This window comes from Rhipicephalus sanguineus, chromosome 1 (genome assembly GCF_013339695.2).
Source record: "Rhipicephalus sanguineus isolate Rsan-2018 chromosome 1, BIME_Rsan_1.4, whole genome shotgun sequence".
Lineage (NCBI taxonomy): Eukaryota > Metazoa > Arthropoda > Arachnida > Ixodida > Ixodidae > Rhipicephalus > Rhipicephalus sanguineus.
In genome coordinates this window covers 240,003,540-240,031,341 of record NC_051176.1, presented here as the reverse complement: position 1 = coordinate 240,031,341, position 27,802 = coordinate 240,003,540, and the positions used below count along the sequence as shown (strand labels likewise).

Genomic DNA, 27,802 nt, shown 5'->3' with positions numbered 1-27,802 from the left:
GGATTCACGAAGGAAAAATGAACGAAGGAAAACGAAGAAATACACGTGTGATGAAGAACTATATTCGCGTGTGGTGAAAGCGCTGAATAAAATTGTTGCAAAAGGCTGGCAACAATGGTCGGTATACGCTGTACTCGAACCACACTAGCTGAAGCTCGGATATCGCAGGAAAAGCCGGCGTGGACGCATACACGCTTGAGTTCCTGCTCATGTGCTATCGACAGCAGAAGCAACGCACATAAGTCGTTCCCAGGGTTGTTGCCCGTACCTGTACGGTCAGTCAGCAATCGAACGTGTGGTCTGGCAGGCGGCAGAACCCTAGTAATGGTATGCCGCACGTGAAAAATTACTTAAATTACACGCGCAAGAAAGCGCAGCATGATTATGAGCAGGCCGTATTAGAGGACTCCGGATTAATCTAGACCATCCGAGGTTGTTTAAAAGTGCACGTAAAGCTAAGTCACACGTGATTGTCCTCCATGTCGGCATACGACCTAAAATGCCACACGTCAACAGCCACAATAAAACCCGTCTTCTTGAGCTCAGCAATGCAACGCCTTAGCCACTAAGCCCAAATACGGCTTCAAACTGAGCGGTTACAGTTCGTCAATTGTCAGGCGTACCGCAACGTGGGTAATTAAGTTTATCAGATAATTTTAGTAATTGACCAATTAACGAAATCTTAAGACTTAGTGACGTCTGCCGCACCTGCAAGGTAACGTTCGAAGAAATTTCCGTGATATATACCTGCCATTTACTAAGAGTATTTTAGTGCCACGAGGAGGACGGTGACTTAGAAGATGACATGACGAACACACTTCGTTGAATTGTATCATATACAGGACAGCAAAATTGCCGTCTTTTGGATACGTACCCTGATAACAACCGTCGCACTGAAACGTACAATACGAATGATCACGCTGCGTGGTTCAAGTTGATCTTTCAGCAACTAATGAAAGAAACATTTTATTCTCGATTAGTTGCCGCAAATTAACACGAGTATTCTAGTTTCAAAATACTACTGTTCTTAGACCCCTATTTTCTCGCCTTTCTCTCTCTCTCTCTCTCTCAATTCTCGTCCCTTATCGCCTCGTCTTGCTTATAAAATGACGACAAACCGCTGTCAGACAAGAGGGGGGCCAGCACGATATTATAATACCACTTCGTACGTTCACACGTTCGTCACAGCGCCGGGGCGCAAAGCACTGCCACCACTTCAAGGCCGCGGCGCGTGTTTAATCCGCCCATGACACGAGCCTATATCGGGAAGGCAGGTATGATGCGGATGCATATTTGAAGAGCTGGCACGTGAGGCCCTTGCTCGGCCGGATGCTTGTTCATCATCGTTATTGTCTTGTTTCTCGGGCGCAGACGTCCCCCTGCACCGCCGAGAGTCGAGTCGTTTACCCGCCAATGGGCCTTCCCACGCGCACCCAGGCCCGCTGGCGTCGCAGAGTTGCAGCACCCCCACCCCCCGAGCGACGTCGCTTTCACACTCCTCAGCGCGCTCTTCCCGTGCGCGATGCATGCCTCGTGGCGCCGGTAATGAGCGTTGCGGAAGCGGGCCGGCGCAAGCCTGCTCTGCGGCTAGCGAGCGTCCTTTTTAACAGATTGGGGAGCATTATCATTTGCGCGCTCGTGCGACGGGACGCATTACCTGTGTCACGAGCGCGGCTCTTTTGCGCGCTCGGAGGCACTCGTGCGTTGCCCGCAGCCGCTGAATGCCCCGTGGCGCACACCTGGCCGCCGACCTGGCGGCGTGCGCCACAACCGCCGCCGTTGTCAGCGTGCCCGGCGGAGCGACGTTGACGAGTTACATAATTGCGTGCCGCCCAAAGTTGGCACGCGGGTTCGTGCAAGTGACGCGCTCGCGTCCACGTCGCCCCGGCCGTTGCTTGCGGTCGAGCTCCTCCTCTCTCCCCGAGCCAAGAAAAAAAAAAACCGAACAAAAGCGAACAGGCGTCCCGCTGAGGTGCCGTTGGCCTGCGTGCCGTTCGGAGCGCTAAAATATCCGAGCCAAGCCTGTGCGCGCCGGTGTCAGTAGGTGCTCGCGACAACAACGGGCAAAATTATTAAGCGCTGCGGAGCGGGCGAGCCAGCCGCTCTCTTGGGCCGGCCGGAGCGATGCATAATGAATTCACAAGGCTTTTCGTGGGCTGTCTTCTCCTCTTGACGCTTGAGATTGTGAAACACCTTGTTATGCCGAGTTAATGTGTAGTCTTAATTTCACTTTAATATTTAATTTCTCATACCCCGTTGATGAGATGTGTAACAGAAGCCGGGTTTGTGATTAGTCTTGCGGCAATATTCTCCTCCGTTGAGAAACAACGAGCCAGGATTGCAGCGATCACGTAAAATTAATGCATCGCTAAAGCTCTAGTAAACATCGTTCAAAGGTAATCTCAGAAAATTGCCTGCGAAAAAGGCCTCAGACTCAGAAAAAAAGCCTCAGACTCATTCATTCATAGTGACAGTATGCCAAATCCCTCATCATATACCTATAGAGTTTCGGAGCATTCTACACCATAATTAAAACCCTTTTAAAATCGCTGTTCGAAAATATGTTTTTCAAATAGCACTAGCAGATTTCACAACTTTAAATCTGTACGTTTAAAATAACAAATTGCGTGACGCATTGTTTGTTTTAAGGCTAAGGAAAACGAGAGAGAGGAAAGACAGGGATGTTAACCAGTTTGGCGTAACCGGTATGCTACCCTGCACAGGGGGAAGGGATGGGGGAGATTGAAAGAAGAGTAAAGAAAGAGAGGGGAACACACAAGCACACACATAACTTCACAGCGCAGAGCGGCAGTCTTGTGCGGTATGCGGCATCATTAAAAAGTCTACAGCCGCTCGTGCAAGTCTGTTGTCCTTAGGAATTTGAGCAATGCCTCGGTTGCTTGAATTCTCGATGACTTTTCACGATGACATTGGAGAATTGTTTCTAGTGTCATCGTTCTTTTGTGAAGACGAGCGAGAGCGAATAAGAGGGATCGTCTCTGCGCAACATAGCCAGGACAGTCGGAGAAGATATGCTGCAAGGTCTCCTCGGTGCCGCAGGCGTCGCAAAGAGCGTTGTCGGCCATCCCTATCCGAAACGAATGTGACTTCGTGAAAGCCACTTTTAGCCATCAGCGGCGTAGGAGAGTGGCCTCTCTTCGGCGGAGTTCAGATGCTATTTGAAATCGCCGCAACTCGTTTAGGTGGTGTTGCCGATAGTTTTGTCTTCTTGAGGTATTCAGTGTTGAGTGTGGAATATTCTTTGCGATCCTTTGAAGCATGGCAGCAGCATCAGACCTTGAAAGGGGCATAGCCTTTTCCTTGTCGCCTTGCAAAGCTGACCGAGCAGCATCATCGGCATGTTCGTTGCCAAGCACGCCGCAGTGACTTGGCAACCATTGAAATGTCACTTGGTGCTCCTTCTCAAATGATGTATGAATGATGTCTTATCTCGAATACAAGTTGCTCGTATGGTCCACGCCGCAGGGCTTACAAGAGAGATTGTAGGGCTGCTTTGAAGTCACTAAAAATTGACCATCACTGTGGTTGTTAGCGATTGACAACACGAAGTGCAGCGCGAAGAGCTGTGAGTTCCGCAGCCGTTGATGTTGTTAAGTGCTCGGTCTTAAAGCTAACAGTTACACCTTTCGCTGGGACAACTACTGCTCCGGACGAATCACGGATGGTCGTTGAGCCGTCGGTGTAAATATGTATGTGGTCAGTGCATTACTCGTGCAGTAGAAGCAGAGATAGCTGTTTCAGGACAGGCGATGACAGATCGGATTTTTTTAGATATGTTCTAAAGTATTAGGGACAGATATGTTAATTAGTTATTCCCGAGTATGGGACAAAAAAAGCTTCGGCTACTGCTGTACATGGCCCTACACAAGTCAACTTTTAGCTTCAGTGGCTTCGCTAAACTTAATAATAATAATCAATCAATCAATCAATCAATCATTTATTTAACGTGCCCAGGAACAACTGTGAGGTCTTTGTGCAGGCGCACGCAAAAATAAGATCAATAAAAATAAACAATACAATACAGACAGTCTTCAGAAATAAAAAGAGCAAAAACACGTAGACAAAGAGAAATGAACACTAAAGGGGAGGAGTAAAATAAGACAATATGAGAAATATTGAAGGGGAATAAAAAATTAGATTGCACATATACAACTATGCGGAAAGACGGAGAAGGGAAGACTTTGTACACTGTGCCATACTATGTCAAAACAGTGCAAAGCTCGGATAAAAACAGTGATTGTGGACTATGAAAAACGTCAAGAACAAGAAAATTAATATTATAAAGACTTTGTATTCTGTGAACGGTAGAGTGTTGGAAGAAGCAGGCGGGTACATGAAACGGTCTGTTCTCTCTGGTTAACTTACGCGGAATTCGAAAATTGACACAATTGAGAAGTACAGGGCAGGATATGAAACCGTGGACTAGCTTGTAGAGAAATAAGAGATCAGAACGATTTCGTCGGCAGTGAAGTGATGGCAGTGATAATGACTTAGCAGTATTTGAACGAGATCCAGAGTCATTTTTAGCAAAACGATGGTTATATATGCTGAGGAATTTTTTCTGGACTCGTTCAATGGTGTTACCGCTGGATTGAGCAATGCCATTCCATATCACGGACGCATACTCAAGTTGCGGAAGACATATTGCCGTGTACAATTTGTGTAGGGCCATGGGAGACCTGAATTCTCGAGATATTCTACAAACACATCCGAGAGAACGAAGGCCCCGCATAGCAGCACGCTTAACGTGAGAAGAAAAGTTTAACGCGCTGTCAACAACAACACCAAGATCACTGATTTCATAAACCTTGCATAACGGCACAGAATTGACAAAGTATTGAAATGACACGCTAGATGTTTTGCGAGTGATAGACATGAATTTTGTCTTTGAGGTATTTAGAGAAAGGTTATTGCCGTTGCACCATTCGGAAAAAGAACACAAATCTGACTGCAACAAGCGACAGTCGTTAACTGAATGAATTTAATAATAATAATAATAATAATAATAATAATAATAATAATAATAATAATAATAATAATAATAATAATAATAATAATATAATAATTATTATTATTATTATTATTATTATTATTATTATTATTATTATTATTATTATTATTATTATTATTCGCATAAGAAGCACAAAATTCTTGTACTTGGCGATTTTAACACACCAGGAATTGACTGGACCACACTTAAATTTTCTCATTATCATCATTTCTTAAAGAACAAATGCAGCGTATTGTTAGATTTTCTTGCTTTTAATTCCCTACAGCAGCACAATAGTATTGCCAATTCCTGTGGTAACGTCTTAGATCTGTGTATTTCTAATAATCAACCTATCGAAGTATCACTCTCTCACATCTCTCTTGTTCGTCCTGACAAATTTCACCCACCACTCAAACTAACACTCTGTATTTCACCAGAAAAACCAAGCTTTCCCAGAAAAATCGACAAAACGCCCAGATTTGCCTTCAAGCGAGGTGACTACGTTGGCTTGTACCATGACTTGTCCACCACAGATTGGTCACTGGTAACTGACAAACCCAATGTTGATGATCAAGTCGATCAGTTTACGGAGCTTATCTTGACCAGCATGCGCAAGTTCATTCCCCAGTATACACCTCATCATTGTAAATACCCCTCCTGGTTCTCATCAGAACTTATAAGTGCACTGAAACATAAAGATCGTGCACACAGGAAGTATAAACGTTCTGCATCAACTCATTTGAAGGAAGAATTCTGTCGTTTTCGTACTCTTTGTAAACGCCTTTATAAACGGGATCACAGTCTATATATTTCATTTTTAGAAAAAAGCGCGTCTGACAGGCCGGCTGAGTTTTGGAAGTATGTGCGCAAACGGTCGAGCAAAAGTGGCGAGTCCTTCAGGATACTGGACCCAAATGGAGTAGAAGTTCAAGCCGTTGCTGACTGTTTTGCCATGCATTTTTCATATGTCTACAAGTCTCCAGCCTCTGTAGCTAGTAATGGTCGACAGGTTAAGGCAGTTGGCACAGCTGATGCTGTGTCGCTAGATGAAGATTCCATTTCAGAATGCATTAAGCGCTTGAAACCATCCTTTTCAGCTGGCCCAGATGGCATCCCCTCTGCCATACTAAAAGCCTATGGCAGTATACTTGTCCCAGTATTGACTACCATATTTAATAAGTGTCTGCATGCTTCAACGTTTCCTAGCATGTGGAAAACTGCTCGTGTTTTCCCAGTGTTTAAGTCTGGCTGTAAAAGTGACGTCTCGAACTACCGCCCTATTTCCCTTCTTTGTGCCGCATCCAAAATCTTTGAGCTTGCTCTTCACAAAATATTGTCTTTTGATGTAAAAAATTCATTGATTGTGAATCAGCATGGGTTTCTCGCTGGCCGCTCAACTGTCACTAATCTTGCCAGTTTCATGATGCAAGTCTCCACGCCTATTTCGCAGAGAGGACAGGTTGACGCTATTTACTGTGACCTTAGCAAAGCTTTTGATGTTGTCAGCCATTCGCTGCTTGTGGATAAACTTGCACACTTTGATGTTGATTCTTCAATTGTGAATATCCTCCATGGCTATCTTCTTGATAGATTATGTTACGTTGCCGTTAATGGCCAAACGTCCTCTTTGTATAAAGCTACTAGTGGGGTTCCTCAAGGGTCGGTACTGGGCCCACTCCTCTTTTTAATTTATGTTAATGATGTTTCTTCTGTCATTCGGAATTCTTCTTTCCTTTTGTATGCCGATGACATAAAGATATTTAAGGAAATTCATTCAGTTATCGATTGTCGCTTGCTGCAATCTGATTTGTGTTCTTTTTCTGAATGGTGCAGGAGCAATAACCTCTCCCTAAATATTTCAAAAACCAAGGTAATGAGTTTCACTCGAAAAACATCTAGTGTGCCATTTTTATATTCTGTCAATTCTGTGTCGTTGTGTAAGGTATGTGAGATCAATGATCTAGGTGTTCTTTTTGATAGCACCTTACACTTTTCTGCTCACGCTAAGCGTGTTGCTTTGCGGGGTCTTCGCACCCTAGGCTGTGTTTGCAGAATGTCTAGAGAATTCTGTTCTCCTGTGCCCTTCCGAAAATTGTACACCGCGCTATGTCTTCCTCAACTAGAGTATGCATCTGTGATCTGGAATGGCATTCCTAATTCCAGCAGCAACGCCATTGAGCGAGTCCAGAAAAAATTCCTCAGCATATATAACCATCGCTTTGCTAAAAATGACTCTGGATCTCGTTCAAGTACTGCTGAATTATTATCACTGCCATCACTTCACTGCCGACGAAATCGCTCTGATCTCTTATTTCTCTACAAGCTAGTCCACGGTATCATATCCTGCCCTGTACTTCTCATTTGTGTAAATTTTCGAATTCCGCGTAAGTTAACCAGAGAGAACAGACCGTTTCATGTACCCGCCTGCTTCTTCCAACACTCTACCGTTCACAGAATACAAAGTCTCTATAATGTTAATTTTCTTGATCTTGACGTTTTTCATAGCCCACAATCATTGTTTTTATCCGAGCTTTGCACTGTTTTGACATAGTGTGGCACAATGTACAAAGTCATCCCTTCTCAGTCTTTCCACATAGTTGTATATATGCAATCTAATTTTTTATGCCCCGTCAATATTTCTCGTGTTGTCTTATTTTACTCCTCCCCTATTGTGTTCATTTCTCTTTGTCTACGTGTTTTTGCTCTTTTTATTTCTGAAAACTGTCTGTATTGTATTGTTTATTTTTATTGTATTTTTTTGCGTGCGCCAGCACAAAGACCTTACGGTTGTTCCTGGGCACGTTAAATAAATCATTGATCATTGATCATTGATTATTATTATTATTATTATTATTATTATTATTATTATTATTATTATTATTATTATTATTATTATTATTATTATTATTATTATTATTATTATTATTATTCGGATTACTTGTGTGGTACGCAACGTAAGATACAAGTAATCCGCACTTCTCTCATGTAGAAATAATTATGTACACAAAATGATGAGTAATAGGAAAGCGACATTTGCAGCGTATTTAAACGGCGTACATTGTATTTTCTTAATATATATATATTTTTTTCAAACCATATATTGAGGGTTCGAAACGTAAATAAAATTAGTAAGTTATGTAACCTAGAGCGCCGAATGAAGAATGCACACTTTGTATTAAAGGCCCTCATTGCGTAGGGCTTGATTACTCCTCGTTTTTTCGTTGTGTTCGTCATCCCTATGTACAAATAGCATTGTAAAAAAAACCAAGGCAAAGGGAATCGCAGAGGAAGTACGAACAAAGATTGTGCTACGCTTCCCCGTCAAGTTTCTTTTCTTGGCAGGCGATTTTCTTGGCGATTACTGCAGTAAAACATAAAATAAGGACATAAATAGTGATACCGTTTTTCTTTTCCTTTTTGTTTTTTTTTTCGTGTCGGCGTCCATAGGCGGCATTTTTTTTTTTCTTACCAAGACATCGCAAACGGTGGCACAGCATCAGACAACTTTCAACACAGAACTGCGACAACTTGAGTATCAGAAGTCCTGATGGAATTCACAGTTTCTCCGGACCTGTGGTTATTGCTAGAGCTTTTAACTTGCACTTCTCCAAAGTTAATCGTCGCCAGTTCGCTCACTGTCCGCATCCTCTATTCCTATGTTTTACTTCACTTGATGAAATACCCCAAGTAATTAGCGAATGGGTAATAATAATAATAATACTTGTTGGGGTTTTACGTCCCAAAACCACGATATGATTATGCGGGACGCCGTAGTGGAGGACTCCAGAAATTTCGACCACCAGGGGCTCTTTAAAGTGCACCTAAATCTAAATACGCGGGCCTCGATCATTTGCGCCTCCATCGAAAATGCGGCCGCCGTGGCCGGGATTCGATCCCGCGAGCTTCGGAATGGGAAAAAAAATACCAGTACTGGTTCTGATTACATTCACCCCAATGGAACAAAAGTAGTTGTTCGCAATATTCCTCATGCGTCTTCTCACCTCATTAACCTGATGTTTTACGTGGCCATTGTCCTGTCTGCGCTCAAAGAAGGAAAAGTTGTTCTCTTTTTCAGGAAAGCATGTTGTGATATTCTCATCAACCAGTCTCTCATAACCCTTTTACCATCACTATAGGTGAGGTGATTAAAGCAAACTGAGATTTTAGTCCGCCTCGGTGGTACAGTGATTGTGGTGCTCAGCTGCTGACCCGAAAGTGGCGGGTTCGATCCCGGCCGCCGCGGTCGCATTTGGATGGAGGTGAAATGCTAGAGGTCCGTGTGCTGTGCGGTGTCAGTGCACGTTAAAGAACACAAGATGGTCGAAATTTTCGAAGCCCTCCAACTACGGCGTGCGTCATAATAATATCGTGGTTTTGGCACGTAAAACCCCCAGATATTAATAAAATGCAATTAAATTATTGTGGTTTTCCTGTGGACTTAATCGTCAGCATCTAGCCTTTTTTCAGCTTTCGTCAGCCAACGGTCCAAATTTCAACCCGATCATTCAAATGAACTCGCTGCAGCTCAGTTAAGAAATTATGTAAGAAATTCTCTTTACGCCGCCGACATCCATCAGCAGTACTGCACCTTTGTCTCACAAGATCATTATGCATGATTAATAATAAAAATCACTTTTTAAAACTATAGTCAATCGGAATCACTTGCAGTACAAAGAACCATATTCCTAATCATCTTGATGACCAGACATCGTCTTGCGGATTCATGGTAAAAAAAAAATGGTCCGCGTGCTTCGAGTTGTCGATCAATCAGACTTCGCGCTGTAGCCTTCTAGCCTCTTGGTTAGCTCAGATGACATGGCGGATGGCCCGCAAAAGCCTTGGTCGCGCCTTCGAATCACGCACAAGTATATAGGAATGTTTCGTCAAGTAGTAAGCTTTTTCTTTTTTTGTGCGTGAAATCCGTACGTATTTCCTTTATGTAGATTTGTGCTACAAACGGACGAATGTCGTTTCTGCTCTCCTTACATAATCAATAGTTCAAGTTCCCATTGTTCTGCGCAGCCACTTCTCCATGTTCGCCGACTGGCTGTTCCAGACAAAAGAAAATCATTATGCTACAAACATTAGAAAAGCTCTAATAATATAGTAACGAAAAATGAGGTGAGTGCTGCGTTGTTGTTTCTTTTCTCCATAGAACGCATTTCATCAGTCGAGATTAACATCACTGAGAATCACACAGTCGATAAAAGGAACTCTATAGTTACCCGCTTTTTTGATAGGCGTCAGTGGGAATATTAACACGATAGCGTTATAAACAGCTCGTTTCGCAGAAATTCCGGTGTCCGCGTCGGTGTCGGCGTCGTTAGTTGTGAGCGAAAAATTAGCGTTGTCCGTGACCGAAAAATCGAGAAAGATGCAAATAAAATAACTAATAAAAAATCTTCGGAACGAGTGAGAATCGAACCCAGGCCATCTGCTCGGCAAGCAGGTGTTCTGCCACAAAGCCACGCCATTGCTCGAAACTGCATCGGAAAAAAACACTAAGAGAATGTCATGTAGTGGCAGGAGTCTTAACGCATGTAATATTGCGCGGCAGAAGCGTAGAATCGCGCCAGGCGTTAAAACATGTGAACTGCGTAACGAGTGGATGTTTTAAAGGCGTGCCCATTACAAAGCTCTCAGACATATTTCGTCATCATCACCAGCAAAAGAATCAACTAAGTGAGCAGCTGCGTGGGTTCGCGTGTTGCCTTACGGACGTGTAGTGGGCCCTTCGCTGATTCGCAAAAGGAAGAATTATGGCCTAGGGGGCACTGCGCAACTGCACCTGCAGTAGGCGTTCTAGGATAGTTTGAAATGGCCAGTGTTACGCATTCAGTCGTTCGTTTCCTTGCGGCACGGTTGAGGCATGCACCGAGAACTGAACCCAGGCTAGCATTTGAGAAGGCGATGCTCACGGGGCCCGATTACGCTATCGCGTTCTACTCTAGAAGGTGAAGCTCCACCGTCCTCCAAGTTTTTTTGCGGTAACATTGGTTAGTGAAATGAATACGCCCGAAGAGATTAAATTTCGCCTCATGTTTTCTGCATTTTGCCAAACAAAGGCCCCGAAATGAGCAGACGTTGGTGGTGGTGGTGGTGGTGGTTGTGATGTTGCAACAGGCGGGGTTAGCCTGGCCTGCATGGCCGGCAATTGTTCCAACTGAGCATCTCCTGAATTGGAAGTGTCTGTCACCACGTGTTGGACAACCCAGCGTCTGAAGACCATCAAAATTAGTTGCACGCTCTTCCTCCTTGCCGCGGTCCCTTCTGGAAAAATGACGTCTTCAAATGTCCGGTGCCTATGACGACCTTTTTGCAAGCTGCGGACTCTCGCTGCTCTTTCCACATAAAACTGCGGGCAAAGCCAAATAAAATGTTCAATGTCCCCGATTCACCACAGAAGGCACAAAATGGGGAAGCGTATCGCCCAGTCTTGAATGACCAAGCCGGGGTGTATGCGGAGCCGGTTCTTATGCGGTAAAACAGCGTCGCTTGTTCACGAGAAGGCATGCGCATGCCAGCTTGCATATTTCAGCATCCTTTACTAGTACAAGTCAATGAGTAAATGTCACCAGGTCCCTTCAGCCAACGCTAAGGAATTAGCAGACGAAGGCGTATGCTGTGCGACGCACTATTAATTAACTTGAATCGCTTTATTTGCTAGATTCACACTAGGGTACGCTGAGACATTCTTGATTCATTTTGGTGTACGTTGACTCACTTTAAATTCCTTTTGAATTCACTTCATTTTTTGCTTCTAACAATGTGGCACCATTATATCTTTATTTAACGTCACGACAAATTTGGTATTATTTGTGTTCACGGCGCTTACAGACGCCGGATTTTTCGAGCGATGAGCCATGTAAGGATTTCGCCTTTTAAAAAAACTAACATGATCTAAGTGTAGTTTTTGAGCAAGAAAATGAATTAAGAACAAAAGCTTTTGCAGAAGACAAATGAAAGTTAATTGTGGATGGCTGAAAATATTAAATATGAAAACAACTTATTTACTAAAGATACTTTACAAAATTTAGTTTTAGTTGCTGACCACCAGACCATGCATACACACTCTGCTGGTAAGTTTATGTAATTCGGTATTTGGCGAAAGCCGGCACCATTTTTATAAGCCACTCTCTCGGCCTTACGTCGACATTGAGCGTTTAGCATCGTCTTTCCTGATCACGTCACAGCGCAACCTTTGAGACAAACAATCAATTTTTGTGAACCCAATCATCTATCGATGGCTAAAGCCTTTAAGGCCTCTTGCGAGCGGGTCAATAAATTTTCTCCTGCCCTTGCAACGCACTTCACACTGCCCGCTGCAGCTGTGTGCGAAACTGCACAGTATAGGCACAGTTACAATCCTTATCAGAAAAGTGTAACAGAGTTCCAGCATTCCAACAGTCAGTGTAGTTTAGTTGTAGCGCTAGTAACCTTTGTAATCACGAATGCAAAAAGCAGCGGACATCGTTGCCATTAAAGGATCTATTCCTTTGTTCACTGCCCAAAAGAAGGGGTAAAATATACGAATGAGAAAAGTGTACTTACTCCATGCGTTAAGGTTTGGTAAACCAATGCAAAGAAGAAACAACCAGAAACAAAGCGGGTAACATGAAACACAGAAAGGCGTTTGCGTGGCGCATGAATTCGTAATATCAATAGCTTCAGTGTGGTGCACTACGGATAATGTCAGCGACATGCGCGCCCCATCATCCTAGCAAGAACGCACGTGTCCAAACTATTCTCACGAAAGACTGCTCTTGCCGCAGGACAACTGCTCTTGGGAATCGCGATGGTCGGCCACATAATTTACAACACTTAGCTCTTATCGGGGTATACCACTCATGTCCCTGCCACATTGTACGCTTGCACGTATAACGCACCTGCATTGAAGTGCTGCGGATATCAGCATCAATATTAATCTCGGCCAAAGCCTTTCCGACTCACTAGGCCCCAGCATGGTAACTTCTACTATAATGACTGACCTGCAGTATACGTTTTGCTGATAGCCTCCGTGCAAATGCACCTTTCTCTTCTATAATTCCTCTCGGAGCACGCTTAAGCGTGGGTGAGCGAAACTTAGCAAGCACTCTTGCTTAATTCTAGAGCATGGACAAGTGAAGAGCCTGTGAAAAAGTAATTATTGGTAAATAATTCAGTGTCACGAAGTGAGAAGCGATGGCAGCGTGCGCCAATTAATCATTTAGTGCGAACACTGTGTACGTCACACTGTTTCAAAAGAGCCGACAGCTAATACAAAAGCGACACAGAAAATGTCATTTACACGCCTCATTTTACAACATTACTGTGTGGTTCTTTCGGTCTGCGTAAAGATAGGCTTTACCAAAGGCGATTGCCGTACGTGGAAGGAGTGCGAGGTTGTCTCTAAAATATTTCTATTGTGTGTTTTATGTCTATCTAAGGGCACTGTCAATCAATATCATAAGAGATTATAGCGGGGAAGTCACATAGGATATGCTCCTATCCATAATGAAAGATTAATATCGAAACGTGTTCTAACAAACGAAGGTAATTATCTGAGTTACAAGTGCAAACATTAAGTTTATCGTTGTATATGCACAAAAATATGTACACCTTAAAAACAAAATAGCCGCACAACTCAGTTTTCTATTTATCAATTTGTTGGAGATTGGACATAAGTATTTATCGACACACTCCACATGTCCATTATAAGAAAAATATTTGGCAAGCTGTCAGGACGAATCAGCGCGGGGCCACAAATTCACAGCTCGCCAGTTTAGATTTCACCGCGATACCTGTTTCCGAGTTGACGGGGGACCACATCACTCTTGGGTTCATTCCAGCACAAATATTAGCCACCCCTCCGGGTTTTGTCATAATTTAGGGGTGTAGTTTAAAGGGACCGACAACCAACTTTTGTGGTACCCGTTTTCTTGAGTGCAATGGGAAGCTTACCGGTCAGAGCTTCTAATCACGGAGTGGTAACGCGGAGAACGCCGTAAAACATTTGTAATCAGAGTTTTTCGATCTGCAGCGATTATGCAGTCTTAATATCACATGCTGCAAACAGTGAGAGGTGAGCGCGATAGCGATTATACGCCAGCAGTGGTGACAAGTTATGCCCTAAGTATGAAAAGGCAATGTTACGTTTGCAAAGCCTGCGGTGCCGCGACTACTGCTTTCTAGCCTATTACATTATTTTACAATAGTTATAGCGTTTTTCTGGGGCTTCTTATAGAAGTACTTTGGCGGTACACAGGTCGCTTTATCACATTTTAGTCAAGCCAAGCCAAGCTAAGCCTTCGAAAACGAAACAAGTGGTAGGATACACGAGCAGTGCTGTTCATGAAGTGGTAGCACTTCTCCACAGAACAGTAATTCGATGGCATTTTGCGAGCAGCAGCGCAAACTCGCGTGCTACTCTTCAAAAGTCCGATACGACGAGAGTCGAGCTACGCGGGAAACGCCGCCGGACGCCGCGCGCGTGCGCCGCAGCCTCCGTTTCACTGGAAGCCACGAAAGCAGCGCCGCATCTCATGCTTTACTTCTTTTACCTTAGAAACAAACGGGAATTGACAATAACGTACATGTTCAAATTTTCAGCCCTCGTTCTGGTGCGTATAAAAGTATTAGACTGCGTGTACAACAAAGTGCTTAAGACTGCATACGTCTGGTTCATGGCGCTCGCACTAGGCGGCGCGACATACCGGTTTTTGTTACTTTTAAACGCGATTTAAAAATATAAACCCTACTCAGATCGCGAAAAGTATTCTGGAATCTGTCACTATAATTCACGGCCTCTTCATTTCCACCAGGATCTGACCACCCGTTCTGGCCAGTTGTCGGTCCCTTTAATGCCTCACGAATAGATTGACGCAAAATATTTTCGAATGCGTATAGTACGAGATGAGTTACAGGGATTTCTCGCACGCTTTGAGCGCTTTCCGTCTTCTTTCGTCCCGATGAGCGTGCTGCAGGGTGCACAGGGAGGGATGACGCAAGGAGAGAAGCTTCGTCAGCGCGCATCACTAAACGCGCTTGCTCACTTCTAGTGATTCTGGTGCGGACTAGTGCTGCTACTTTGTAATGTTAGCACACTGTAGACACTATAGAACGCGACACCGGCACGCGGTGGCAAGAAGCACATCTGATCCAAACGCTGCTCTTGATTTATGTCAGCTATCAGCCTAAAGCCAGGCACGTAGCCGGGGGGGGGACTAGGGGCCCGTCTTCCCCTTTGGTGGAGAGGTGGAGAAGGGTGTTTTACCGAAAATAAATAATAAAAATAGGTGTTTTTCTGAAATTGTCATAGTTTTCAGCAAGTGCCCCCCCCCCCCCCGAAAAAAATTCCTGGCTATGGGCCTGCCTATAGCATTCCGCTCTATGACTTTATGACGTGACTAGCAATCTTCTCTATGGCACGACTGCAAGATTTGGCTGAGCTGTTCACAGCAGCGTCTGCTTTCCGCAGTACAGGTTTTTTAACCAAGCGGGAGGGCTGGTTCAGGACCCCTTTAGGGTACATTTTTTTCTCATTTCCCCTCTTGCTTTGCCATAGTTCCACAGTTTCGAAAGGCGAAATGAGAATTCTTTACTTACAGAATAGTGATCCGCTACAGCTTGAACCGTTTCTTTAAAGCGCTTACCCTGTCGCGATAAAAAGCAAGCCGTAGAATTATTGGCCGGCTTTTCTTAGCTCTGAGGCCTTTCTAATCCGTTCATTCTCTCTACTGCCACAGCTTTGATTTCAAAAAGGCTCGCGACGTTGTTATTCGTAGTATTACACGATCTCACACTGTTTTTGCCTCTTGCTTTCTGGAACATGGTTATAATAAGGTTATTCCTCCTGAACCGATTGTCATGATTGTCGATCCGCAGTTCTTGTGCGTGTATCAAGTTTTACAAGCTTGTTATATCAGTCATACCGTTTGCTGTGTTTGCTGCGTAGGGCAGTAATACTCTCTGCCTTCGATTCGATCGAAATAAAGCGATTTTCTCTTTTAAGTAATCAAAAAAGTTTTTGGGCATGTTTTAAGATCTGGGTGCGGGCGGTACGAAAATTGCAGCTTCCTCAAAGAGTGACAGCAATGTTTCAGCGAAGGACACTAGGAAAGGTATTTATTTATTTATTTATTTATTTATTTATTTATTTATTTATTTATTTATTTATTTAAATATCCTTAGGGCCAGTGGCAGTAGACAGGGGAGTGGTTACAAAGAAAAAAATATAAAAATAACAAAAAAGAGCAAATATATAAAATTATAATTATACAATATTAGCTAAGATATTCTTGAACACTTGGTGATTCGTGACAGCGGTTAGATGCGGAGGCAGGTGATTCTATTCTTCTGATGTCCTTGGTAGAAAATACTGAAAAAAAGGCGTACAGCCTCGCGCCGGGCAGTAGGGTCAAAAATGAATTATTGGAACCATAACGCGCTCCGTAACCCTTGCTCACCTGCATGAAGCAGATGTAGCGATTAGCCGACCGCATCGTTGAGTTGCTTGTGTGCCCTTAGGCGTTAAGTGGAACACGCGTGTGTCCTCTAGCTCGCACGCAATGTGAAACAAGCCGTGATCATCTCAAAGAGGTAGCCCCGCCACGGTGGTCTAGTGGTTATGGCGCTCGACTGCTGACCCGAAGGTCGCGGGATCGAATCCCGGCCGGGGCGGCTGCATTTTCGATGCAGGCGAAAATGTATGGGGCCCGTGTACGTAGATTTAGGTGCACGTTAAAGAACGCCAGGTGGTCGAAATTTCCGGAGCCCTCCACTACGGCGTCTCTCATAATCATATCGTGGTTTTGGAACGTTAAACCCCAGATTATTATTATTATTATCTCAAAGAGGTAGTTGGCGTTGGAACGGCGTAGGCGTACGCGCGATTATGACCGAGTGATTACAGCATTAGGTTGCTGCGCTATAGGGCGCAGAAGTTTAATCCCGTCATTGGCCGTCTATAATTCCAGTGTGAGCAGTTCGACTATAGACAGCTCGGCGGAACGGTCTGATAGGTCCGGGAGGGTTCGCAAAGGAAGCTTCGCTTAAAAAATTGAAAAGGGACGGGTGTGTGCGTACGAGGAGCCGGACACACGCGCCGTTAGTTGTGTGACGTTCCCTGATAATTGCGTCTGGTAAGTACTATCGGCATAAACTGAAACTATAAAAAATATGAGTGAACTGAATTGGTCCCTGTTAGTGACCCTTCTCATGTTCCCGGACATTAGAGCGGACTTTTCGGGCTTGACCGTGGATGACCATCTGTTGCCCGGTGATTTCACGTCAAAGGGTTAAATATATTCACGCTAAATATGCAGCTATTGTTTTTGTATCGTTTGCCCGTACATTCAATTTATGTGCTAGTAGTACAAGATGGTTAACTAATACTGCGAAAGAGCGATGATTTTCCCACCGGAGATGTCGGTGATCAAGCTGACCGGTCGTTGTGGCGGTGTCTTCTTGCAGCAGGCAGGCCGGCTCCCCAAGTGCGCTGGCTGCGTCGGCCACGGCGGCCGTTGACCGACGACGACGAGGAGCCGGTGCCTGGAAGCGCGGTCACTACGGTGTCGTCAGCGCTGGACGACGCATCGGTGCTGGTGCTGAGCAAGTTGCGCCAGGGCCCGCTCTCACGCGCCGATCTGCTCATCCAGCTTGTCTGCGAGGTGGACAATGGCCTCGCAGCTCCAGTGCGCACCACCGTGCGACTCGATATGCTCCGTAAGTATACAAAGTTCTTTTGCCTGTATCGCACTGCGGTGGAGGTCATTTTTCAAAGGAGCCCGACAATACCCTCAATTTTCATATTCTCCGTTTCCTTGCTTACATGGTCTTTCGAAATGTGAAATTGGGTATTTTGGCATAATTGAATTGGGGCAGTCACAGCTGGTGGACCCGCTTTGAACAGTATATCAGTGCCCATTTTACAGGGTGGATTGAGAACAGAGAAATTCGAAAGCGGATACGGATGATCATGATTGGCTGATCGTGCTATACGCATAATATTCCAAATTCAATTCCAAATATGCATCTACAGTCATAAACACGGTTAGCGTTAACACGGGAGAGCGTGCCGCGTGGTGCTGTCACCGACGCCCCCCTGAACACCAACGCGAGACTCGGCACATGCGCAGTGCGTCAGCGGCGAGACTAGTTTACCATCCCACGCACCACGTCACCTGAGCGCACCTTCATCGAAGGCGCTCACCGATGACGTGATGCGCGTGATAGTAAAATCACCCCACAACAAACGAACTGCGCATGCAGAGCTTGGTGTTGTTGTAGGTAGGCCTCGCTGATAGCACCACGTGGCTACGTGCGGTACGCGCTCCCATGTTCACACTAACCGTGCTCACGACAATATACGTATTGCTTCGAAAGTATGGCCTCCACATAACATGTGACGCTTATCAACAGTCTGCGATTTTTCCATAATACTCTTGTTAACGGCAAAGCGCATAAAAGCTACTGATACAAGAAAAAGTTCACGACGTTCCAATCTGATAACTATATCACTATGCAAACGAAACTAACGGGGCCACCGTTCAGAAGATATTTGGGCAGCGCTTTGACAGCTTTTAATTTTTTGCAAGGATGGGTCATTGGTCCAAGCACTTTCTCAACCAATAACGAACACCTAACATGCCAAAACGATCACGAACTGTCTCTTGATGCTGTTCTAATCGTAGGCATTCAATGTTTATGTGGTGGCCTTCATGGTAGCTGATAGTTTCCAAGTACAACTTTTTGCCAAGAAGCTCTCTTCAGACAAAAATCTTGACACCGTATATTGCCTGCTCGGCAGCGCCTACGACAATGCTAACACTGAAGCTTTCTTCCCCCTGTAATAAATTCTGTATAGCAGACTATAATAGAAGAGAGGAGATTTTTTTCGGTATCCTCAGTTGCGCTGCCAGCGCTGTAAACATGAAATAGATCGTGTGTCAGTAGATGTCTGGCCGCCGGGGAATAACGCAGAAAAGCTTTAGATCTACTGAGAATGACGTCGTATAGCCATCAAGAATACTGTAATGCTGTCATTACCTGATAACGAAAGCACATATCTAAAGATCGAGTACAAGTGGCACATTTTGTCAGTACTGTGCCAGTGCGAAGTGGCAGATGAGGTTTGGCTCATTTTAATGTATATTTAACAATGCCATTTTAAGTTCAGGGTAGGCATGCCAGGACTTGCTTGTGCCACGCGATAGTTGCCGCTCTTACACGACAAGTTAGAGCACTGGTGCTGTCCTGTAACATGTCGAAGGCGAACCCGTAGCGCAGGTCGTGAAAGTGGGGAAATGTAAATCATTGAGCTTTACGGAAACTTTATTCGGTTGTAACTTAAACTCCACTTTAAGAACATTTAAATAGCCTCTGAGTGAAAAAAAAATGATTTAGCGTGTCTTCGAACGTCTGGTTCGTTTAACGTGGAACGATTCTCAATATATTTTTCTTCTCCTTTTACTAAACAAGCACTTTAGAGTCTTCCCGCTTTTCGTCTTGTGCAGCTTTCTGCATGCATCTTGAAATTCTAATGCAAGGATATCGCTGCCTAATGCCTTTCCTGTATGGCTCGTCCTGTATCTGCATGCCTCGCATTGAGCATATACACGGCAGAACAGAACCGGCACCACGACAAAGACCACTCCATTAAAATAACATTCAGAGTCGTATGCTTCTAACCTTTGAGAAGCCTTAGAGCATGTCCCTAAACTTAATGAGCACTCGAGTGGAGTACCTTTAATGAAGGTCGAATTAAAGCGTCCCCATAGGTTTTTCTATTTGAGAATGTCTTGAAGCCATAGGTTCAGCGCCAACCTTTAGCAGCAATATGTTGTTGCACATTACGTGCGTCGGTACCTCCGTGACCTGAAAGCAGATGAAACGTCGCCGGGCGCTGCGTAAAAACCAGGAACGTATCACTGCTGTTCTTTATAAATTTACGAAGCAGTTTCCTGGCTCATCACTCTGCGATGGAGTGAATGCACTCCCCCAACCACACCAGGAGTTTTGTCTGTTGCATTAAGAGAACGCAATGCGATTTTTTAAAAATTAAAACCCCACATATTTTTATGTATTTACATAGAATTCGTCGTTTTCGGTTATACACCGAAGAAGCAGTGCGCCGAAGCTGTTTTCGTGTGAACTCAATGGTAACAAAAAGATATTTGTGCTTCTTTTCTTTTTTTGAGAAAGAAGACAGAATAAATAGAAGAGAAGGAAACGCAGGGCGGTTAGCCTTTTTTTTTTTTTAGAAAGCTAAGCACTAAACAAGAGGAACACGAAATTAGAGAAGATACTCAGGATTATTTAAAACCGTAAGGGTGCAATTACGAGCGTAGAGTAGCTTCAGAAATGATACTCATTTATATGAGTTAATTAGAGAAACCACATAGGCTCTCCCTAACGTCACGTGTGATTTGTGGTATAGGTGAAAATGAAGTACAATTCATTTCGGCATAGCTATGTGTCATAGTTTAAGCATACGTTATAAGTTTTTACTGAATTAAATAGAGATCTAATACAATAGTTAATCAAGCTTCTCAAGGTATGTCACCACCTTTGACAACTAATTTTTTTTCAAAAAGCAGATTTTTAAAAACTTTTAGATTCCAAAAATCCCCAAACATTCAGAAATATTTTGCCGAGAGAATTATGTTTATATCTTATTTAGTTCCGAAGTTATAGCTAATTTTCGAACGTCTGGTGAACGGTAGCGAAACCGAAACTAGTGTTGTGTGGTCACAGAAACTGATAAGTTAGCGAGCATCAGCGGCAAATGTTGTAATTTTTCTGTTATGTTTTGGTTTGATAAGTATAAACTTATTTAAAGACAACTTTGTAAGTCCTTGTTTTTTCAAACGTTGCTTTAAATATCTATAAGGGGGACGCGTGAAGCTAGGAGCGTACGTCTCTGGGGTTGTTTACTTTGCGCGCGCTTCATGCTACTGCTGTTATTGCTGCGTAGTTTGTCATTTTTATGATGGTAATAGAAGTGTAGCAGCTATTTTGAGAGAAGCAGGCATCGAACCTGGCCACCACACTATCGTGGCATGCTACACTAGGGACCAATACCATGTAAGGAAAGCCCAGCGTCAGCCGACTGGCGAAGCAAAACAACACTGGATGAAAAGAGGGGCAGCAACAAAAGCCCATGGCATCTAAGGAGGGCCTTAGCTATGAGCCTGGTGGATTTGAACTGTTTAGGGCATCATCATTCTGTTTGTACAAGCATTGGAAAACTTTAAACTCGTTTTTCTCAAAACTTGATTTTTTGCACTATTTTGTTGCGCGAACAGTTGTAGCTTTAGAAGGAATAAATATTTTCCAATGAACATTTGTATACTCGTTCCTTTATTACTGACCTGTGCAATGAAGTAGGATCAATAAAAACGATTGGTAACTTTTTATGTAAAAATGTTTTATTTCAAGCATTGCAGAAAAAGATCACCAATTTTTCTGTTTTCGTTGGTATTTTTACTGTAACTTGATTCCCAAACATCAAATGGCAAACATCCTAGTTCATTACACAGTGTGTTAGGTTGGCTACCTTTGTGCCAAAAAGTTTATAATTCCGGCGCTCGATTCTCAAGTTATGACTGTTCGCGTAAAGGCTGAGTTTGTGCAATATTTTGTCAATAACAAATCTTATTCCGATATTTTTCACTCTTTTCTGCATATGAACATCATTTAAAACGATCCTTTACAAGCCCATTTTAAAATAAAATTGTAAAGGTCAAAATTAAAAAAAGTTTTCAAAGAGGTGGTGACATATTTTTAAGCTTTGTGCAGCCATTTCATCATGCGTGGCACTCGTAGTTATGAACGATCGCTAAGTTCCACATTTGGCCTCTACAGGCGCTTGCATGTTGCTCTTTTACTTACACTGCACTGAGAGAAGGAGAAAGGGTAGAAAAGATGAAGGGATAGCATATGAAGAACTCTGCCCACGCAGAGACGACGTAGGAGCTTCACAGTCATTGGAGTAGACATTGTCAACGACTCGATGTCGTTGAAAAAAAAACTAGAGAGGTTAGTAGGAGCGGAGGGCGTGCTAATCATGTAACTTTCCGTCAGCTGAGGCGGCCGGGTAATAGCAAATGTTTCTTAAAGAAATACTAACAATACACACTTATAAGCTTTCTGCGAGGCTTGTGTGTAATTGATATATCATTAAATAAAAAACTGCGTTCAAAGCTCACATTCAGTTTCAGCGCCACAGCACCGGAAGGTGGACGGAAGCGACATTCGAAGTGGCCTTGACAGTTGTTTTAGTGGAGAATGTACTGGCAAAATTCCCTCCTCGCATTTCACTCCTACTTATTTGACAGGCGTTACAGTCCATGTCGATGGTTGCTGCACGACGCATGACGCGACGTATAAAGTGGGCAACCCGAACAGTACGATGCCGTAGCCACTCATATCCCTCGTTGATAGAGAGATGTATACTTTTTTTATGCTTATCCCGGAAATGTTAGCCTGGTTCATCCCCTGGCTTGCTACTCCTTCTGCCGGTTGTTCGACTATGGCATATACAATGACCAGATATATACACAAATAACAGGTACCGTCACGCACATATACAAAAACAAGTTATAGAGTTTCTTTAAGCTGTCCTTTCCATCTTTCGTACGTGCGTGCAGTGGCCCCCCTGACTGTACGAATCTTGCGTGCGTCGGGCGGCGCGCTGACTGCCGGCCTGCCCGTCGAGCTGGTCTGCGAGGCACGCGGCTCGCGGCCCCCGGCGCAGCTTACCTGGTGGAAACGTGGCGTGCAGCTCGCTCAGAGTTTCGGCCACGCGTCGGCTGACGGGAACGTCTCAACTTCGGTGGTGAGCTTCACGCCTTCGGCGGACGACCACGGCCAGGAACTGCGGTGCGTGGCCCGGAACCCCGTACTTCCCCCATCGGCGCCAGCGCCTTTCGACAAATGGGCCATGAACGTCTTCTGTGAGTTTCCGGCATTCCTCTCTTGCGCCTTCTCGCCGCAATGATAAAATTTAAAAAATATAAGGTTGTCTTCGGTAATTCTAAGAGACGCAACTACTTATTTTAATTTACACTACACCTCCTCCATAGAACCTCTTTTCCTTAGAATAACAGAGAGCTAGTTGGTAAGTATTCATTCTAAAAAGACGGGGCCTGCAAACACGGACACGAGAAAGAAGTCAAGACACCACAAACTCCGACTAACAACTGAAGAGGGGCACAACGACGGAAAAGAAAGAAAGCACGAAAACTTATCTACCCATGTCCATGCAGTAGGCGAACCTATGAATCCGGCACGCGTGGGGGTCTACGTGGAAGATAACTGTTAAGGTATTTGATTTGATCTTCATGCAAGTTAAGCGATGGTTGGCTCACGAATGCGCTACCACTATTCTCGATATGCCATGCCTCAATCATCAGGCATGTTTCTTCATTTCTATACCGGTACAACACTGCGCATTAATCGAATTTTGCCGTGCAGTTACACTCTCGACAATGTAAAGATAGATTCTAGATAGATCCTATACCTTCTTTCCTGGATGGCTACTACCAAGAGGGGAGGTCGTATGCGTTTGTAGGAAATAACACATTTTTACTACTACGACATCGAAATGTGACCGCCGCCGCGACCAAGCATTACCTTCTAAGCTCACTACGGCGCGGCGAACTGTGCACTATATCGAGCCACCAAAGTACATGTGTCTTACAATTTTTCGGTTGGTAACAACTTTATTGGTGGTCCGGCAGAGCTTTCGCCGACTGAGCTTTAGGTCTCCCACGTGGGGACGTCGAGGCCTTGCCTCACCGCCGCCTCGCGGGCCTGCTGGACAGCCCAAAGTTGGTCGCCGAGGCTGGGGCTGCGCAAGGCAGCGGCCCAACGCGGCGGAAGGGTTCCAGAGTTAGCACCTTCCGGGTTTTTGTCACAGTCCCAGAGCATGTGATTTAATATATATATATATATATATATATATATATATATATATATATATATATATATATATATATATATATATATATATATATATATATATATACCGAACTCAGTATCCTGCGTTCACAACTCTGAGCGCCACCAATAAACGAGTCGCATTTGTTCCTCGTCGCAGCATTACAGTGCTGTTTCTGTAAAACAGATACCCTTCACCTCGACCGTCAATGGGCTGAATATCGCGTTCCTTTCAAATTGTTTACCCTGCTGTGCGTAGTTAGTCGCAAATTCTCGACGGTAGCTTGGCACTTTAAATAAAACAAGAACCGTCGCGCTTTCATTTACCTCGGTAATAAAAATGTTTTCTCACTGATATATTTCTGCACCGCGTGCAAGTTGCGAAAGCTATATCGCATTTTTCCTTAACAGTGTCTGCGGCTCTGGGTGCACAGCGGTTAGTGTACACGGCTGTGGTCTGCGGTAGCACATACGTGGATTAATGCAATTAGCACTCGTTGTCTGCTTCACTCACTACAGAGTGCAAATAAAGGTGCCTTCGGTGACAGGGCATGTCGCTACGTTCCTTGAATGCTAATCGCATTAACATCGACAGTCATCGTGAGATGGGTTATGCCACGCTTTTTTTTTTCTACTGCTTCTATTTAATCAATTTAGTATAACTTCACAACTTCTTTTTCTTCAAAGAGAAAGAGCCCAATTTTATTAAATGGTGCTCTTTAAATCCATCAAATTACACACATCGACAACATTTTTGCGCACTGCGGCTATTTCCAAGCACCTTTGACTGTGTTCTACAATCCTAGTCGCCTAGTACAGGGCGAAATGCCTTCAAACAACGCAGCATTTCTATTTCTTAGTACGCATGTCTTATCCCCGCTAATTTTAGTCGCAGTTCAGCAGCCGGTATTGTGTGTCGTTTTCTGCGCACACCACCGGAGAGTATGTTGTTTACGTGGGTGTTAAACCCCCAGCTGCACCGTATTTCATTTACGGCCTGCTCCGACACGACGCTTATGCAAGTCACTCCTTGCGCCAACGACTCCCTGGGTGGTGGAATACAAGGAACGGCTGTAGCTACACTTTCATCTCCCCGATCGTACCCGACGCATTTTCTTCTCGCGCACTCTCGAGATGATGCGGACGTTACGCAACCAGAAGCGTTGCCATCATCACTTACACACAGAACAGGGCCTTTGTTTGAATTGTAGTCGTAAATAAGATACAGTCGGGGAAGGGGGGTAGGGAGGGCGCTGGTCGTTTTCTAGCGCTCTTGGGAGGAGCTGTGAAATGCAGCTTTATGTTCAGCTAGTTGAAATCGTGCACTCGCAGCGGGAGGGGGGGGGGGAGGCATTCAGCCGGTTCTGTTGGCGGTGTTACAAGAGACCGTGCTCCGAGGTGCTCTTTTTTTAATATCAGGCTGGGTTTTCGCCGCGTCAACTATGCAGGCCACTTTCTGCCATTCGTAGGCGTGTTGGACGTTGTAGCCAAACGCTTATGAAAACCATCCATCAATATCTATTCGCGGTGCTCTAACTCCTGAATGGTGGATGAACGTTTGTATGGGTATACACTCCCACCATCCCCTTTTAGCAAAAGAAGAAAAAGAACAACAAACGGCTGTGCTATATAAATATATATTTAAAAGAAGTCATGACTGCAATGTCATACTTAAGCGTGAGTTTGAGGCCACAGAGAGACACACCCACACACACACCCACACACACACACACACACACACACACACACACACACACACACACACACACACACACACACACACATATATATATATATATATATATATATATATATATATATATATATATATATATATATATATATATATATATATATATATATATATATATATATATATATATATATGTATATATACCTGTGCTTGCTGCTGCAGCGTTATGCCCCAAACTTCTTAGTCTCATCTGCCCACCTAACTTCCTGTCTCCCCCTCGCGCGTTTGCCTTCTCTTGGAATCCAGTCAGTTACTCTTAATGACCAGCGGTTGTCTTGCCTACGCGCTACATGCCCTGCCCATGTCCATTTCTTGTTCCTGATTTCAACTAAGATTTCAAAAAGAAGGAATGTCGTTACACGAAGCACACATAGTGCATAATGTTCCCATTGTACTGTAGTAGCCACTCCTAATTTTTTCGTTAATGAGGTTTAGTTAATATTCCTAATTATGTTTCTAACTCAACTAATACTCACCTAATCATTAAAATGTCAATTAGGCGTATGAAGGCATGCACAAATGTCATCTAACTGCGCTATTTTCAGCAACGCACTAATTGCGTGCTGGCTTTTTTTCGCTAATAAAGAAAGCCCGCGAAATCTGAAAAATGACACGTGACTAGACTGCAGCGTTCATCAGGAAGCGGCGCCCTCAAACAGGATCACTGTGAGGTGGCAAGTCAAGACTACGCTCCTACCTTTTGCTGGTGGGGGCGTAGTCACGTGTTATTTTGCATATTTTGCGTGCTTCATGAGCCGGAGGAAATATGAGCAAGTAATTACCTAGTACGCTGCTAAAAATAGCGCAGTTAGATGGCATTAGAGCATGCCTACATATGTCAAATATATATATATATATATATATATATATATATATATATATATATATATATATATATATATATATATATATATATATATATATATATATATATATATATATATATATCTATATATCTATATATATATATATATATATATATATATATATATATATATATCTATATATGTATATATATATATATATATATATATATATATATATATATATATATATATATATATATATATAGTCACGTGGTTGTGACGACGAAGGAGACGGCACTCGGGCTATTAAAGACGTAACTCTTTTTTCGGTGAACTTATGCCTGCGAAACGACAAGTTAAACTGCAAGAAATACACGCTGTACACTGATACCGGCGAACGGAGCGTCGGCCGTCGATAATCTGGCCTGTGGTAAGGCGCGTCGGCATTTATACATGCGGCATCGAACATTCGAGCCTTGTCGCTGGTGGCCGCGTTAGTTCCAGAATAAACTCAACTGTTCGCGTTTGCGCGCTCCAGCCTAACAGAAGATTCTAAAATAATCTGGAGGTGTCAGACATGCGGGCGCGGTTTGCGCAAGGCAGTACTTACACGTGTAATGGGCCGATGGCCCGGTAACATAAAGCACAGGAAGCAGTGCGGGTGGCATTATATATATATATATATATATATATATATATATATATATATATATATATATATATATATATATATATATATATATATATATATATATATATATATATATATATATATATATATATACCACGCAACAAGTTTTGTGAACGCGTCTTCGCACATGAAATTGACTCCGAATCTGAGTATTTATACTATATGACGCGCATTTCACCGACCGAAGCATCGATGCCACTGGCCTCTTACGCAATCAAAGGTATTGTCTGAAGTCAGAGGTGGTCCCCGTCTTCTCTTCCACGCGAGACGCAAGCCAAGGCGATAGAGATGTCTTACGTCACGTGGCTGCTCCAAGCACCGAGTCCTTTTATTGTCTGACTGCGGGTGCTTATGCGCCACCCTCTTGTGCTAACTCTAGAGGACTAGACTGCTACTGCGCCTACACAGAAACCATAGCACTCGCATTCTGATATTGAATGGAAAAGCCTGGGAAAGACAAGCGAAAGGTACATGCCCTTTGCCGTTCGTTGTTTTGTTGGTTTGTCCCAGGTACTTCAATTATAATAGGAAAAACACCGCGCTAACGAGACGAGGACGAAGAAAGGAATTTCACAACGCCAGTTCTGGAGTGTGCTCGTGTTGTGCAATTTCGGTCTTCATCC

At 43.8% G+C, this 27,802-nt stretch overlaps 1 protein-coding gene across 1 annotated transcript in view; it reads left to right on the top strand.

Moving 5' to 3' along the window:
- Positions 1-27,802, top strand: part of LOC119382025 (hemicentin-2) — a 283,040-nt gene that overhangs the window by 108,608 nt on the left and 146,630 nt on the right. The window contains exons 4-5 of the mRNA XM_037649767.2: positions 17,462-17,713; positions 22,639-22,944. Coding sequence (XP_037505695.2) covers positions 17,462-17,713; positions 22,639-22,944 — 558 coding nt within the window. The remainder of the gene's footprint in view (positions 1-17,461; positions 17,714-22,638; positions 22,945-27,802) is intronic.